Below are 16,110 nucleotides of genomic sequence, written 5' to 3' on the forward strand. Positions count from 1 at the left end.
CTCAATTCAAAAGAAGAAGAAACATTGTGTTTGGTTTGAGTATTATTTGTCTGTTGCAGGAAAATGATCCCAAACCTTTTAAAGAACAGTAAGAAAAGCATGTAACAGCTACAGACAGTGCAGGTTGTGGATATAACATGAAACAACACACAGGCAGAGTGGGAAAATAGTGTTGGGGTTAGGAAGGCTGCCTTGTGAATGGATTTTGAAGAACGAAAGAAAAAAAAAAAACTCCATGATTTTACACTCATACCATAACAGGAATATGCCAAATGAATGAATTTGGTGGACAAACAAGCTCTACCAAATTTTGGGGGAAAATTCAATCACTGCATTTTAAAAATCATAATGAAACGCTTGCAAAAAAAAAAAAAATAATTAAAATTATGTGCGCCTCTTTATTAAGATGAGATATTTCCGTCCACCTACAATTATCCTTATATGATACAAAACTCAATTTGAACGTCGTCTGCATTACAGCAATAGAGGCCCAGGGTGGCCATTGGTAATTTGTGGAAAATATGTGAATTCTTCCCAACGGCCCGTGGATTTCCATCACGGCCTCTAAAACTAGCTGTTTTTTCAACGTGCTTATTTGCGATGCTCGGCCAGACGCGGGTGTGTATACGTTGCCGACCTGTTTATTTTGATGACTTGCATTGACGCCGTATATTCTGTGCTTGTACACTGCACTCACATTGGCAGATATCCAATACTTCAATCAGGTGTGTACCCAGGCTAAAAAGAAACCTGATTCTGATCTGAGGATATCTGATACCCTGCCATGTTTTCAATTGACGCTGCCTTGACGCATAATCAGAATTGTGCCACTTGTGTAAACAAATCAGGATTGTGTCACTGTGTGTGGTGCGCAACATTGTATGCAGCAGAGTGCGAGGAATTATAATCAGTGTGATCGAGTCAACTTAAAAAAAAAAATGAAAGCATCTGAAGCAGTCACCTCGAATATCTCCAGACATTTCGGTAGGAGTTGTTTTGCGGTTGTGCGGATGAATGCTTTATCTCTCATCCAGAACATAAACGGAAAGGTTTTAAGATTTTAGTAGACCATACTGGTCAAAAATATTTATCGGGATCCTGACAAATTTATTTTATGGCACAAATTGAAAAAATAAATAAATAAATAAAAGTAAATTCAACACAATATTTTTACGTCGGTGTTTCCAATTGCTTGTAAATTAAATTACTTTACGGATTATTAAGCTTTTTATCGAAATGTCCTTCGATTTGAATGTCCAGTGAACAGTTTCGTGGTGTACGTGTAGTCATTTCATATCTCGGACGCCACCATGTTTCTTGGCTGCGAGGTTATCACAGCCGTCATGTTTCCTATTATGTGGCCTTTCAGTCTTTCGTCTTCAATTATTCTCCCTCCATTTGCTCCCACCAAGCCGTACTTTACACTCCAAATGGTTTCCAAGAATCATTGCTGGAGATCCTCTCGTCATTCGGCATGGTGGGTTGCGTGTGGGGGAGGTTAATGATGGCAATTCCACTCTTGGATGGTGCAGCTTGTATGGTGGTTTGGCTAAGGGGGGTTAGAAGCTTGTGTGTACATCAGTGGCACACGCGTGAGTATTTTGTGGTGCACAATGCAAAAGCAACTTATTTTAAAAAAGAAAGTCTACATTTTTTGGGACAAATTTGTGAGCGTGTACTCAATTATGTTGGGCAGTGTGTGCAGTCACATTTGACTGCAATGCTCAAAACCAGAAGTGTATTCTGACAAGGCTGTAAAAATAATTTTTCTCCTCGTCCTGGTTTCTGATAAATTTGCATGTTTATCGTCCTCAAATGTTTCACCGAATCAAGCCCAAGAATATCAACAGACAACCCGAATAAATACAAAAAGGAGTTTAAAAAACCCCCAAAACAAATTCAAACCCATTTGACCTTTTTTTTTTAAAAAGTCATTCCTGCATTTAGGATCAGAATGAACAGCATTGCTTCCCAAAATGTATTTTAGATGGTCCAGTAGTTTTCGTGTAATCTTGCTGACAAACGAGCAGAAGTGGGTGAAAACATAACCGCCTCGCTCAGGCTCAGGTAATGACCACAATAGCACACCTAAAAGCAACGGTATGAAATGAGCCATGTGGTTAAAAAAAAAAAAAAAAAAAAAAAGTGGTTGAGGAATGAATCATTAAGAATGAAATATATCACATCATAGTTTATAGCTTCAATCCAAACAGCCCTAAGGTTAGTCCATCACAATTTACACGCACGTGGTGACAGCTCTGTCTGCTCGCTGCAGCTTTTGCCTTTGGTGTCGTTTCCAATCCCCCACAGAGATTGGTTAGTGCGCTTGACACACAAGTCCCGACATTTTCAGGACCATGAAGCCCGACAGCAGCTAAGAGAGAATGTTGTTGGATTGTAATCGCATAGCGCAGTTCTGTAAGGAAATACTATTTGGGGGGAGGTGGGCGGGGCTTGTTTTCCTGCTTTGTATCGTCTATTGTATGGTCAGGTTACGACATTAGCTACAACCATGCAACCAAATCTGGTGGAATTTGCTGCTTAACTCATAATCCACAAACTTAATATTAATCAAAATGTGTTTCGACTAGTGGGGCAGCATTGAATATATTCTTACTAAGAATTTTGGGGGTTGACTTCCCCTTGAAATCTCACTTACGCTTGACACTGTCAAGTATTAATTTATCGTTGGAGTTTGCAGTCCCAATTTGAGATTCCGGTTTCTTTGGGGAATTTATTTTAAAAAAAGGGTTCTAAATGTCACAGCTACAAAAAAAAAAAAAATACGTGTTGTAGCATAAAAATACTCATTTCCAAGCTCCTATAGTAATATAGGCCAAGTATTATTTTCTTATTTTTCAAAATATTGGTTAAGTAAAATTTTCTTGTGCTAGCAGATGCTTTTGCTTATATTAAGCATTTTTCTTAATTTAATACATTTTTTTATTAAAATTCCCAACAGAATTTTTGCAGTGCAGAGGTGATTCTAATACCCGCGTGTGGTCTCCGCATTAAAAATGTGCATATTCATGCACCGCAATTTAGTTTTGATCTGTTCCAGCACTCTGCTCGCTTTCCTGACTAGCGTGCCAAACAATTAGGCTACTTCGTTCACGGGGATCGTTTAATTGAGTTGTCTTCATACAATCTTGGAGTCGTCCCTGTCAGGCTGACTGGACAAAAGGTTATGAGCTACACTGTTGCAAATGATTTGCATCCCATTATTAGAGGCAAGGAGGAGGGCGAGAATCACAGCAGGTGAGCTAATCTCATCTCACACCGTAATGAGGATTAAGATCTTTCTAATAGACACGGTCTCGCGTTCCAGGTAGTTGCGAACACAGAAGGGATGTTGAAAAAAAAAATACTTCTTGCCGTTACAGTATATCATTTACAGTTTAGAATATAAGACGCTGGAAACTCGCGCAAAACGGCCTCGGTTTCCAGTTGTTGAGTACAGTTAAGTCTGTCATCACTCAGCATTAATCGTGGCGGAGTTTTATATTCAGCTGCACTGCATTGCAGTGCCGAGGAGACAGGCCGTTGCAATCAAACACCTGCAGAGACACCATTAATTAATAAGAGTCACACCTAAAGAGAGTCTTTCTCCATGCCCTCATGTGCTTACTCCTTGGAAATCGATTTGTGTGTCTCCATGCTGCCACTGTGTCTGACAGATGTTGTTTTGCACCACAATGCTCACAAGTCAGCCAGTCACAATGTCTGCAGCTGAATCGAGGCTGAACAGATAAGAGGCCTACCGCTGCTTGGTGAGGTTTGAGCATAGAAAGAAGGTCATGGAATGCAAAGGTTCTGTGTTGGATAAAGAAGAAGTGTTTTGGGGGGGTTATTTTTTTTTAGCATGCCGCAATCATACCGGGACATAAAGAAAAAAAAAAAAAAAAAAAAAAAGGCAAAGCATCAGCCAGTAATTTGTCCACACCCGTTTTTTGATTGTGATGAATATGTGTGTGCATCTCGCTGTTCTCAGGCAGACATTAACGTTTATCTCATTTAGCCTTTGTCTAATTAAAAAGCTCACAAAATCTCTAGATGCATGTTTGTTAAAATCACCCAACTGGGAGCAGAATAATAAAACACCGCAGTGAGAGTGGCAGAATTGCTTTCTAATAGCATTAATTGAGCTCGGCACTGGTTTTATGGGATTAATCCAGGTGTATATTTATCTCATAAACACCTACAAAGTAGCATGAAGGATCTTAATGCCTTTTGGCTTCTACCAAATAGTAATAGGTCGCTCATATTTGTCTTTTTTTTGTGGTGGGTGTAATTTTAGATGGGAGTTTTTTGCCAATTAGAATTCATCTAGTTTGTGTTGCCGGGAAGATTTCATAATATCAGCGGTGCATTCTTTTCCTGGGACCCTTCGGGCGTCTGTGCTGTGTGAGTGATGAGGGCTCTCACAGTTGATAGACAGTTGCGATAGCCAATCAGATCACGAGTTGATGACAGTAAGGCCTTCTCGCAGGACTGACGTTGACGGTGCGAGCGTGTCCTGTGATTTGATAATCACTTGTGACAGGGCAGGGCCAGGCCAGACAGTCGCACCCGGCGACCGCTGGAAAATCCAAAATCTATTCTTGTTTTTTTTTTTTTAACCCACAATAGCCAAAGGAAGGAAAAGTGAAGATTTGATTGCAGTTAAACTTGCAAGGCCATTTTGAACCTTTCAAGAGAAGCTCTCTCGTGAGCCGAAGCCGTCCAACACTCAGTAGAGTGTGAGAATGTATCTGTATATTATTTCTCCGCCCGTCGTGTCAGAAATGATGGTGTTATGAGGACTAAGTAGGCCTGCACTGAAGGCCTGCGTGTGAAATGCACGGCCCGTCACTGTCATAGATGCACAACCACTTGAATTGTCAAGTGTGGTGCAGAAAGAGCTAAATTACTCGAAAAGTTTGGAGCAAAAAGAATAAGAAGACTGAGGTGGATTTTTTTTGTTTTTTTCTCAATGGCTACACTCATTTGGTAACACTAATGTTGTAAGATGTTCATTATTTCGTTTTCAGGGCTGGGTGTGGTCAAATGTGCTGAGCTCCTGGCGTAACTTTACCCCATTTTTATGCGCCTGTCTGAGTTTCACTCCTCACCAGAGCGTCTTGTTTTATACATCCTCAGTACTGGTATTGTTTTCTTCCTCACTTACATTTCTTTCATTTTTTTTTTTCTTGTTGCTCACTCCAACTTTTGATATCATCCACATCCTCTGTTGTACTTTGGTCTCGCTCCCAGTTTGTGCTCGTGATTTTCCGTTCATTACTTTGCTATTTTTGAGAGTTTATTCCTGGCATCTTCCGGCACTTGAGTTCTTTGTTATTATTGTTACAGCCTCAACGTGTTGGGGACTCAGCTGCTTGTCACGCCCGTTTCTTTGTTTAATAAGTTTTGTTTCTTGAGTGGGCGGCACGTTAGGCGACTGGTTAGCACGGTGGCCTCAGAGGTGCAGGGTTCGACAACGGCTACGACCTTCCTGAGAGGAGTTTGTATGTTCTCCCCGAGGTTTTCTCCGGGTTTCCTCCCACATTCCAAAGATATGCATGATAGGTTGATTGAAGTCGCTAAATTGACCCTGGGTATGAGTGTGAGCGCGGATGGTTGTTTGTCTATGTGTGCCCTGCGATTGGCTGGCAACCAGTTCATGATGTACCCCACATACCGCCCAAAGAAAGCCGGGATAGACTCCAGCTCGTCTGCGACCCTTGTGAGGAGATGCGGTACAGATACTGGATGGATGGATGCATTAAAAAAAAAAAAAAGAACATCCACACTGAACAACTTACCATTTACTGTGACAATTTTATGATTTTATTTGCACTGAATGACCACCAATCTCAATAGAGTCAAATACAGTCACTTTGTTGGTACTATAAAAAGCTGTGGTACAGTAAAAATAAAAAAATAAATGAAAAAGGCAGACTCCAACCTTCCAGGCAGTCATGAAATGAGAGCAGACTTATAAAAAAAGGAGTGGGAGGAAGAGCTATTTTCATATCTCACTACTGTCATGTTTTAGTGAAGGTTCTCAGTCATCTGTGTCACGACTATCGAGGACGGATTTTAAAAAAAGAGCAGCGATACTGAAAATTCGGGATGGAAATATCTGGGAACCAGCCCAGTGCTCCGATTCAGGGACAAATGATAATTTAGTTATGACTACTCAGCGTGCGCATAATAATATAATAATGATAACGAGAGTTCTCATGTATTAGTAAAATCATGATTTCTGACTACTCGTGGTTTGGGAAACTGTCGAGTTAATTTACTTGTGCCCTGGCTGACGTGATGCCAGGCTGGCGTAATCTCTTGTTGCTTCTTGTCAAGTTCACACAGATCTCACGTTAACGTAATTATGTCTAATGAGGATAATCCCTCAAATTTAGGCTTGTATTGTTCGCATTGATCTTATCCTTTTGAATTTTCTTATCAGACTATACCATCTACTGCATGTTCTGCTGATAAACCTCAAAGACATGGGAGAAGGATTAGAGATAATTGCAGAGAAAGGAATCAAATTAAATTTTAAACGGCGCTTCAGCTGCAGTGAGACGTGCAGCTTTACTGTTTTGCTTTGATGCACAGGCGCACACACGCGCACACACATGCGCAAACACACACACACACACCGTCTGACACATTGTCCTCCAAAGTCTAACAGCCATTGCCCATTATTACCTCCAAAAAAAAGAGCCCCAACACAACATTGTCTATTTTCTGTTCCACCCAGTTCTGCTTTACTTATTTTTGTGCACCAAATCTCTTATTTTTGTCGTAATGACTTGGACTAGGTACACAATTCCAAAATCAATTGGATTTGATACACAAGGGCCCAATTCGATTCGATTCACGATTCACTTTGATTCATTTTCGATTCAATCAAAGATTTTACGCAGCACCAATTTTACTTTTGTATGGAAGGCATTCTCACCTGCATGAACCAATGTTGCAATTAGTACAAACTGACTGTAACAAGGTGCATTAGTAAGAATATTAACGTTTATTAGTTTTATTTAACATAACCTAATCAAAACAATAAATTCACTGCTCCAAGATCTCGCTTGACACGTGAAGTCACGTACATTTATGGAGAAAACGCCGTTATTAAAAGTATCGATACATGGGCTATGAAAAGGAAAATCGATTCAAATCAATATATCATTTTTTTTTAAAACCCAACCCTAGTTATGACTTCTATTGTGTGTTTCTTATGATTGCAGTTTTGCACTCAGAGGAACGAGCATCACTGACAACAAATGCAGCAATGTTCCAAACGCTCCGTTTGGAATTAGCGTTTTAGAGTTTGACTCTGAAGTCTCTTGATGCAGCTTGAGCAGATTTTCACAGCTTGCTGCTCTGATCACAATAATTTGTTCTAATCAGATCAGTGTACTAATCAGATCAGAGCAAACCTATCTGAAACCAGAGCAACATGCTGTAACAAAATGCTGTTTGTGCCATTTAGCATATCATCGGGAAACTAGTGACTCATCACACTTTTAACAAAAAGGCCGCGCTAGCCCGGATACCTTGAGAAAGCGTTCGTTCTCTTTAGTTCATTTCACAGCTTTTAAAACTCGTGAATACATATCCGACAGGGTTGAGGTCATGAATTCTCAAGGCAGGCTGCTTTGGCGAAAAACATCACGGGCAGCTTTCCTCAATTCCAGCAGCTTCCAGACGGACTGTCAGGCCGCAGGGGAACATTTACCCAGTGTGGATGACTTGTTTGGATGACCACCCACCACCATCACCCTCTCTGTCGCCATAGGCACAATGAGAGGGATGATTAATCCGGTGGTTAGCATGTTTAACGATGAGAGGGGAGAGGAAGGCATCCATGCGATGTGTGGAAGGTGTGAAGAGGAAAGTCATAGCGCTGCGATTCATCGGGGGTTACTGATCCTCTCCGGGGCAATAATTTTTTAAGTAACGGGCTTTGATTGCCTTAATGCCCCCATTGAAACTATTAGCTTTCATGACTATTATTATGTGAGTCATAAACTGGCGTCTAGGATGACTCTTATTAAGATAGATTATTATCCAGATTTACTTCACCAACTTTGAATTGGGATTGTATGATTCACTGATACAGGAATAGAATCAGGAAGTTTTGGGGGTTCTTTTCGAGTTGAAAAGTGTTTTTAAGCAAAATAACAAGTCCTCAAATAATTATGTTTTTTTTCTGTCCCTTGTCCGACATCGTCATTTCAGAAAGACAAGCTACAAACACACTCAACAAAGACGCCAGCCCCGCATTTGCTAACTTCAAAATAAAGTTTAACAAATTATACATTGAGTCGTTGATGCAAATGCAATAGCCTTGGGAGACTTTTACTTTGAAGTCGGCGCTCGTGGTAACGGTAACTTTACTTCCGTTTTTGACCTTTCGCACTTTTAATTGACATTTCATAGTTGCCACCAACGTCAACACAACGGCATTTTGAAGTCATATGCAGTCGCTAATTGAGGACGCTAACAAACCGCTCGTTAATTCATAGTGGCTACTACTGGCTAGCAGCTAGCGAATAGCATTAGCAACAAGTGCCAGGTCCCCTCGCACCCCCAGCACCGGTTGGCCGTCCGCCAAAGTTATGGACTTGTATGAACCGATCCGCAGCAGAAAAAAGGTTGGGGACCCCTGCTGTACAGTATATCTTTTCCAATTCTGCAAAAACTACAGGCTCACCATAAATTATAGGCACAACATTTCAAGAATATTTTACTCAACCTTTGTTGGGTGAGAAAAAAAGCTTGTGACTTACATTTGGAGACTATCTGGATGTTCTTCTTGAGCTCCCCACCACCTGAACCATCACAGCCATCTTCATCGTCACAGTCACCGCTGTAACGTCCTTGCACATCGCCGCTTCCCGTTTCTATTTGGTCCAACGTCCCCAGTTTAGGAATGGATTTTCCTTGCAGCAGCTAGTGGTGTCAACCAAAGATGTAGTTTATTTTTTAGGTAAATGTAAGTTGTTTTATTTCTTACCTTAAATCAATGTGTTTAATTCCAAAGTTTGTTTTCTATATGCAAACTTACGCAGTCAACTTAACTTTGAATTACAATTTCTTTTTCTTCAGGCAAAATATGACGACACTTGCGTTGAATGTTTATTTAAATGTAATATAGTGAATAGCTTTGTGGCATTTTCTACAATCATTTTATGACGACATCATTTATGCGCATTAACATTCAGTATTCCCACTCAATTTGCATTATTTACATGTGCACACATATCACCTTCACAGTCAATGCTTACGTTGCATGGTATACAATCAGAAGGAAGCCAAACAGAAAGAAAATGTCCACGAGTTGGAAATCAAACTCTCTCGGAAGAGTCAAACAGGCAAACAAACATTCATTTATTGAACAAATTGCGATTGGCTAATTCAGAACAAGTTCAACAAAAAAGCTAAATCTTTTTTTGTTGTGGATGTAGTAGTCCTTCATCTAGTCTTTATATGGCACTTTTTTTTAACCTCCCACTCTGATTATTTTTTTTTTTTAAATATGTTCTTGATAAACAAGAACAATGTGTTCATTCCAGCACTTCATTATGCGCTGCACCGCCACTGACATTTTTTTTTTGTGGTAACAAGGGAAATACAAAACACTAATTGTGACATCTAAATTCATGGAGCATCATAGGAAACAAGAGCATGCTTTGTGCTGATCAGAAAGGTATTGCATATGTTAATTAGATATTGTTGTGGTTCGGTACTGGAGAGCAACAGCGTGACGGATGCTGCGGTGGCGGAGATGAGTGTGCATGTAATTAGACGGTCGTCTTTACTTCTTACTAGTGGCAAGCTTGAAGGACAATGCTCAATTTGACCACCCCCTTACTTGTAAATGATACGCGGTATTTGTTGCCGGACAGGATTTTGTTGTGCAGAAAATACTAACAGATAAACATAACAGCCACAACGTTGCACTGAGTATTTTTTTTTATTTATTTATTTTGCTCAATAGGCAGTGTTCAACCAACATGTACAGCCTAATGCTACACAACCTGCTAATAGGGTGTCCATCTGTTTTAGGAAATCATTGCGATACAGAAAAATAGAGACGAGAGCAGCCGACATTCAGTACTGGGGAGAACCAAATTAGGACATGGACATGCTTTGGGAATTAGAATTATTCCTTCAACACTTATTTCCTCAGTCAGTGAAGAACACACGAATGAATGAATCAATGAGAGAATTCAGACTGTCCTGCATATTTGCAATATTTAACGGGCAATTAATTTGATCCGAGCATTCATCATGGTTGACCCTGATTAGCGTTACAGCACCGTGGGTGTTGGACCGTATTGAGATGCACAAAGACAAAAAATGAATGGACAATCTGGGTTATTACCTGCTTCTATGTGACCGATGCTTTTATTCAGATTATTTTTCAACAAAATTGTACATCAGCCGCGGAAACTATAGTTTTCGTTTTTCATTCAGTGTCCAATACGTGTGTATTAAACAAGGTCATGTCGACGATGTTCTGTGCAGGCAAAGTAGAATGATGTCATCGTTTGAGACACGATATAAATCAATTTTACGCATCAGTGAGTGAATACTATTCATCCCGCTTATCTAAAAACACATTTTGAAGTATTATTCGTTCCATCTCATTTTTATTTCATCTTTGTGCCTTTCAAGGTGACTCAGCTGACCTCAGCGCCCTCTATTGGTGAGCCGCCACTGCTAAAAAGGTACATTTTAGAATTTACATAGGCACTAGCGCTCTTTAAATTTAACCAAGTTTTGAGCACTTAAAATGCAGTTAGAACCACGTCTTTGTTCACACAGGTGCATGAATAAATGCATTTGGACATCAAGAAATGTTGTTGGAGAAGAACTTTGGCTGAACTGCGAAGACTGCGCCACAGAAATATTTGTGACAGGAGCCATCACAGTAAATGATTTGGCAGGTTTGACAATGGAAGACTGGCAACGGCGGCATCACTGATTTCCTGGCACACTGCAGCTGGAGCGAAAACATCTTCATTTCTCACTGTTTAAGGTATTGAAAACATCATGACAGACAGCCCGCAAACAAGCTCCACAACTGCCTCAAGACAAATATAAATACATGGAATTAAAAAGGAATCATTCGGAGTATATATTTGGGATAATTTCTTGTGCAATTACTCTATAGGCTACTATGCAAGATGACCAGGTTTACTTTATTTCTGCTTTTTCAAATGTGAGCACGGCAGAGCAGGGTTATTTGAGTTTGGGAATTTTAATTATAGTTTTTATTTCGTTTGGTGCTTTGTTTTTTTTTTGTTTTTTCAATTTAGTTAGTTTTAATTTGTTTTCAGGGTGGGTTTGTTCGGTTTTATTAGTTTTAGTTTTTTCAAAAACACTTAGTTTTAGTTTAGATTTAGTTTTTTTAAAAAAAAGTGATTTGATTGTGTTCAAGATTAAAAAAAAAAGACCATACTAAGTATCATGCAGTGAAAATTCTACAAAAATATTTGTTATATATATGCAGGCATGCAAGCATGTGCCGTAATTATAATAACGCTAGGGTGGCTTGTTTGCCAAGTTGATAACTCCTAAAGTTGATTTGTGGGTGGAATTATACATATTTTTTTTTCATTTATGAAGCAAAAACAAAAAGCACTTTTTCCCTAGCGTTGCGTTTCGGGCCAAGTTAAATGTCAAGAGCATGTGAGCCATTCAAGACAACGTCTTGGAGGAGCGACGTCATTTGCTGGCTTTTTTTTTTTTTAAGCTGCTGCTTGATATTGTTGACTCTGTGCGACAAACATTAAGAGGTTGACAACTCCCAAATGTCTGCTCGACCTTGTCCTCTTCCACGAAACGGCCGTGCCGTTAACAACAAGAGAAATGCTTTTAAAATCAACCCCAAAGGCTCGTGTATTAAATTAATTGCCAAAGATGAAAACAAAGCACATTTTCTCCACAATTATAGTTAGTTTTAGTTAGTTTTGTAAACGTAAAATTAAGATTTAGTTAGTTTTTGTTTTTCCAAATCATTTTAGTTTTTATTTTATCTTCTTAACGAAGACGTTTTTCAATTTTAGTTTGAGTAATTTCGATAGTGTTCGTTGACTAAATTAACATTGCAGGAGGGACGAATGTTATACATTTGATACATTTAGCACCATCTTTGCCCACATCCCGCCATCTGTAAACACGAGGGAGGCAGAGAGGGAAAAAAAGGGCTGCACAATGACCATATTTGCCTGTGAGAGAAGAAAAGTGTCAAGATGAGAGTCGGCTCCCGGGACACACACCATCTTTTTGCATTTTCCTCATGCCACCAGCAGGAGTGCTGACAAGGTGTTTATTGGGACCCTGAGCAGTCTGGGAGCATGAGCAGTATGACAATATGGCAATGTAGAAAACTTCGGAGTCATTGTTGCGAAAACTTTTCACTTTCATATTGATCGAGGAATGATCAAGCATGTATTGATAAAGCTTCGGAAAAGCCAAAGAATTTCCAAGCATAGGTGAGAAAATGCCGTTAAAAAGGTAACCACAAAATACACGATTTTGGAATCATTAGAACACTTCAATCAATCAGTTGAGTCCATCTTAGATTATATGCAGGTGTTCAAATGTTGCAAAAAGTGATTTACACAACAAAAGAACCGAACACACAACCTCAATGCCACCCACACGAACAAATAGATATACACACTCGCACACACACACACACACACACATTCTCTCAAAAGTACCGTAAGCGCACTGGAGTGAAGGCCACTAAAAATGTTAACTTAGTGTCAACCATTTGCAGCGGTGACACTCAAAAAAATGTATAAAGCCGAATAAAAGAAGGTAAAAAAAATAAATAAACATCATAATAGTTATTATTATCATCAGTGAGTGTGGCGGCAGGCCGACATCTTCCAGACTTTAGTGCAGGGAGCTCGGGATAAGACGACTTTATGAAATACAGAGGTGCAACGATTAATCGACAACTAATCAATTCTCAAAATAATCTACAGTGATCGTTTTTCAAAACCAAAGCATCATTTTGATACTTTTTTTTTTTTCCATTTTAAATTGTCCAAATGATCATCATATCAGTTTTTCAGCGGGCTGATTATCTTTGTGTTCAATCAAAACAAAACATTTATTTTTACTTTGGAAAATGATGATCAACATTTTTGTCTACTGACTTATTGCCAACCACCAACTGAATCCTAATGAAATGATGTTTGTGCATTTTCCCCCCTGTTAATATGAAATCATGTCATGTTTCTTAATAAAGAGATTGAAAATATTTTTAAATCAAATTGATCAATTAAATCATCAAAATAATCAACACATTAATCAATTATTATAATACACCTAATAAAAGTTCAACAAAAAGTACAAACTACCCAACACTCCCGCCCCAAAGCTGATTTGATTCTTTTTCTCAACAATTTTAATCGTTCTTTAACATATTTAGTAGAAGTTAATTTCTTTCCTGCAGGTAAAGCTGCGTGCCGGCATCGTGGACAATGACCAAAATTGAGAGTGTGTTGAAAACACGACAAGTTCTTGAAGTTTGTCATATTTCACACTCAGCCCAAACGTAATGAATCCCTTGTAAGAAAGTAAAATGAGGCCATAAAGCACTCTGAATTCATTAAGCTATGAAACAGGTGCAATAAATATGCCTTCAAAGCAAGAAAATATTACAACTGTTTCAATCCAAGATTAATAGTAGCCATCTCTGTTTCATTGCTGTCAGATATTGTAATTTTGTCGACCACAACAAATAAAGTGTGAATACATTTTCAGTGTTAATCTTTCGCAGAAGGGGAGGAGACATGAATAATTCACAAGAAAAACTGCTGGTCAACCACCACATCAATGACTGGTGAATAATTCAGAGGCTGAGTGGGTGAGAAGCTGCCGGGCCCTGATTATGATTGAGAGACACGGGGACAGGACCTGCTTATAGATTCTTGATGGGTTTTACCACATCAAGAAGAGAGGACAGCCAAGGAGGAGAGGAGCGTACAAATAATTTATAAGAAAGAGCTGCTGATGAGCACGATGATGAAATCCAGAATTTGCGCGCCCAGATTGCATGATGAATTTGTCAATAGCCGCATTTCTATTTTGTGTGTTCGCGCTCTGCCCGGTTGTTTCAGTGCCGGAATAGTAATGCTTGATTTCCATTTAGGTTTAGGCAAAGTGCAAACCTTTCCTGCACGTCAGTTCGTCAAGGTCACATGTAGGCAAAACAAACAGAGTAGAAGGAACAGAATGAATACGCAGATGAGACACAAACAGCCGTGGTGTGCCCATGCAAATGTCAAATAGACACATCACTCTTCTCCTAATAAAAACGGCTAACGGTGGGCTCTTTAAAAGTTAATAGAATTTCATTATTTACCACCATCCATAATTCAGAATTTACACGCGTCTCTCTCTCTGCGCATGCAAACTGACAACCTGCCATTTATGCACCAATACACATGTTCCTTCTTTTAATAAGGTCCAAATAAAGTGATTTACGCCGACATTATACTATATGGTGCATACTCGAATGCACAAACTTGCTCATGCGGACTACTGAATGAGAATGTGCACTGGTATATGTAATTGATGTTTTCGCTGGCCACAAACTGGGCTGCCATTAACCCACACAAACATGGCCTTTAAATCGCCTCCTCGCGCCAATGATAAATTGACATTTCATTCAATCGCAACAGCATTTTACGAGACAAAAGACAATATATGAGACGCTATTTATTTTTAGCCCCCTATTTATCCTGACCTCTTATCAACTTGGATTAAACCCACTTGTCTCCTCTTTGTTCATTCCACATACTGTATAGTATTTAATGTTGGTGCAGAGGTATTCATTATCAGGGTTAAACGTTGAAATAAAATGACAGCTGACTCTCGTACGGCTAATGAGATGCCAGCCAGCTCTTCGTAAATCAAGTTCCAAAGAGATGATCATGAAAGTAAGACGTGAGTACTGTGAACAAAACAATTTGATACTAAGAATGGTCGTTATAAAGGAACAACATTTGAAAATTGTTCCAAATTTTTTCTTTTCTATTTTTTTGGTCATTTTTATCAAGGGGAACACAAGTTATCTTTGGACAATGAGGAGCTTTTCGTCTCAAACTAAATTAGTAGATGTGTAAAGGATTTTAAATACTACTTTACATATTATTATAGAAATGACACACTCTTCCATTTTCCGTAGCGCTTATCCTTTTTCGGTTCACGGGTGAGATGGAGCCTATCACAGCTGGCTGCTGGCGAAAGGTAGACCCACGACTGGTTTGACAGTCAACACAGGGACGGACAAGCATTCACTTCACATTCATAACGTAACAACGTGTGGGAACTGAACCAACTTGGGCTCCACACAAGTCAGGCAAACATACCACGACACCGGTTGTGACTACAAATGAAACTGTCAAGTTGCCTGACACTTTTTTTTCCACCCAGGACTTCTCGATAACATTTCTCATGTGATTAGCACTATAGTGACCACTAGCTATGTAAAAAAATGAAGGCAACAAAGTGACACCGCTGATTTAATTATGTATATTCAAACAAAAACTCAATAAAACTAAATAAATCCATAAATCAGCTTCATGTGGAAAACAAACTAAAATTTTACTATGTATCAGAAAGAAGGTAATTCAGATTTGCCAAATATTTGAGACTTTTAGATTTAGATTTACTAATTAACTTGGTGGGATTAATTCATATATATACAAATTAAATTGAAATTGAGTTCTATTTGTCAAATATCTGGATGATATTGATTTAGATTCACTAATTAATTAAGTGAAATTAATTTACATATACTAATTATCTTGAAGAAAGTTATTTATATTTATTAAATATCTGTATGATTCTGATTTAGTTTTACTAATTAAGTAGGTGAAATTAATTTATAAAAACTATTTATAAGAAATTGATTTATATTTACTAGATATCTGCGGGATATTGATTTAAATTAACTAATTATTTGGCCAAAATTAATTTATACAAACTAATTATCTTGAATAAATTGATTTGTATTTACTAATTATATTATATTATATATTATATGATATTATATTCAGAATTACTGATTAATTAGGTAAAATTGATTTA

The 16,110-nt window shown here is 38.6% G+C and overlaps 1 protein-coding gene across 2 annotated transcripts in view; it reads right to left on the reverse strand.

Moving 5' to 3' along the window:
* gpc5a (glypican 5a) overlaps window positions 1-16,110 on the reverse strand; it is an 83,827-nt gene that overhangs the window by 18,667 nt on the left and 49,050 nt on the right. Inside the window, exon 8 of one of the 2 annotated variants that reach the window (XM_088295260.1) lies at window positions 8,781-8,943. The exons of the other annotated variant lie outside the window; for it this stretch is intronic. Coding sequence (XP_088151386.1) covers window positions 8,781-8,943 — 163 coding nt within the window. The remainder of the gene's footprint in view (window positions 1-8,780; window positions 8,944-16,110) is intronic. 2 annotated transcript variants of the gene reach the window in all.

This window comes from Idiotropiscis lumnitzeri, chromosome 5, assembly GCF_059441095.1.
Source record: "Idiotropiscis lumnitzeri isolate Australia: NSW breed Sydney's pygmy pipehorse chromosome 5, RoL_Ilum_1.0, whole genome shotgun sequence".
In the NCBI taxonomy this organism is placed as follows: Eukaryota; Metazoa; Chordata; class Actinopteri; order Syngnathiformes; family Syngnathidae; genus Idiotropiscis; species Idiotropiscis lumnitzeri.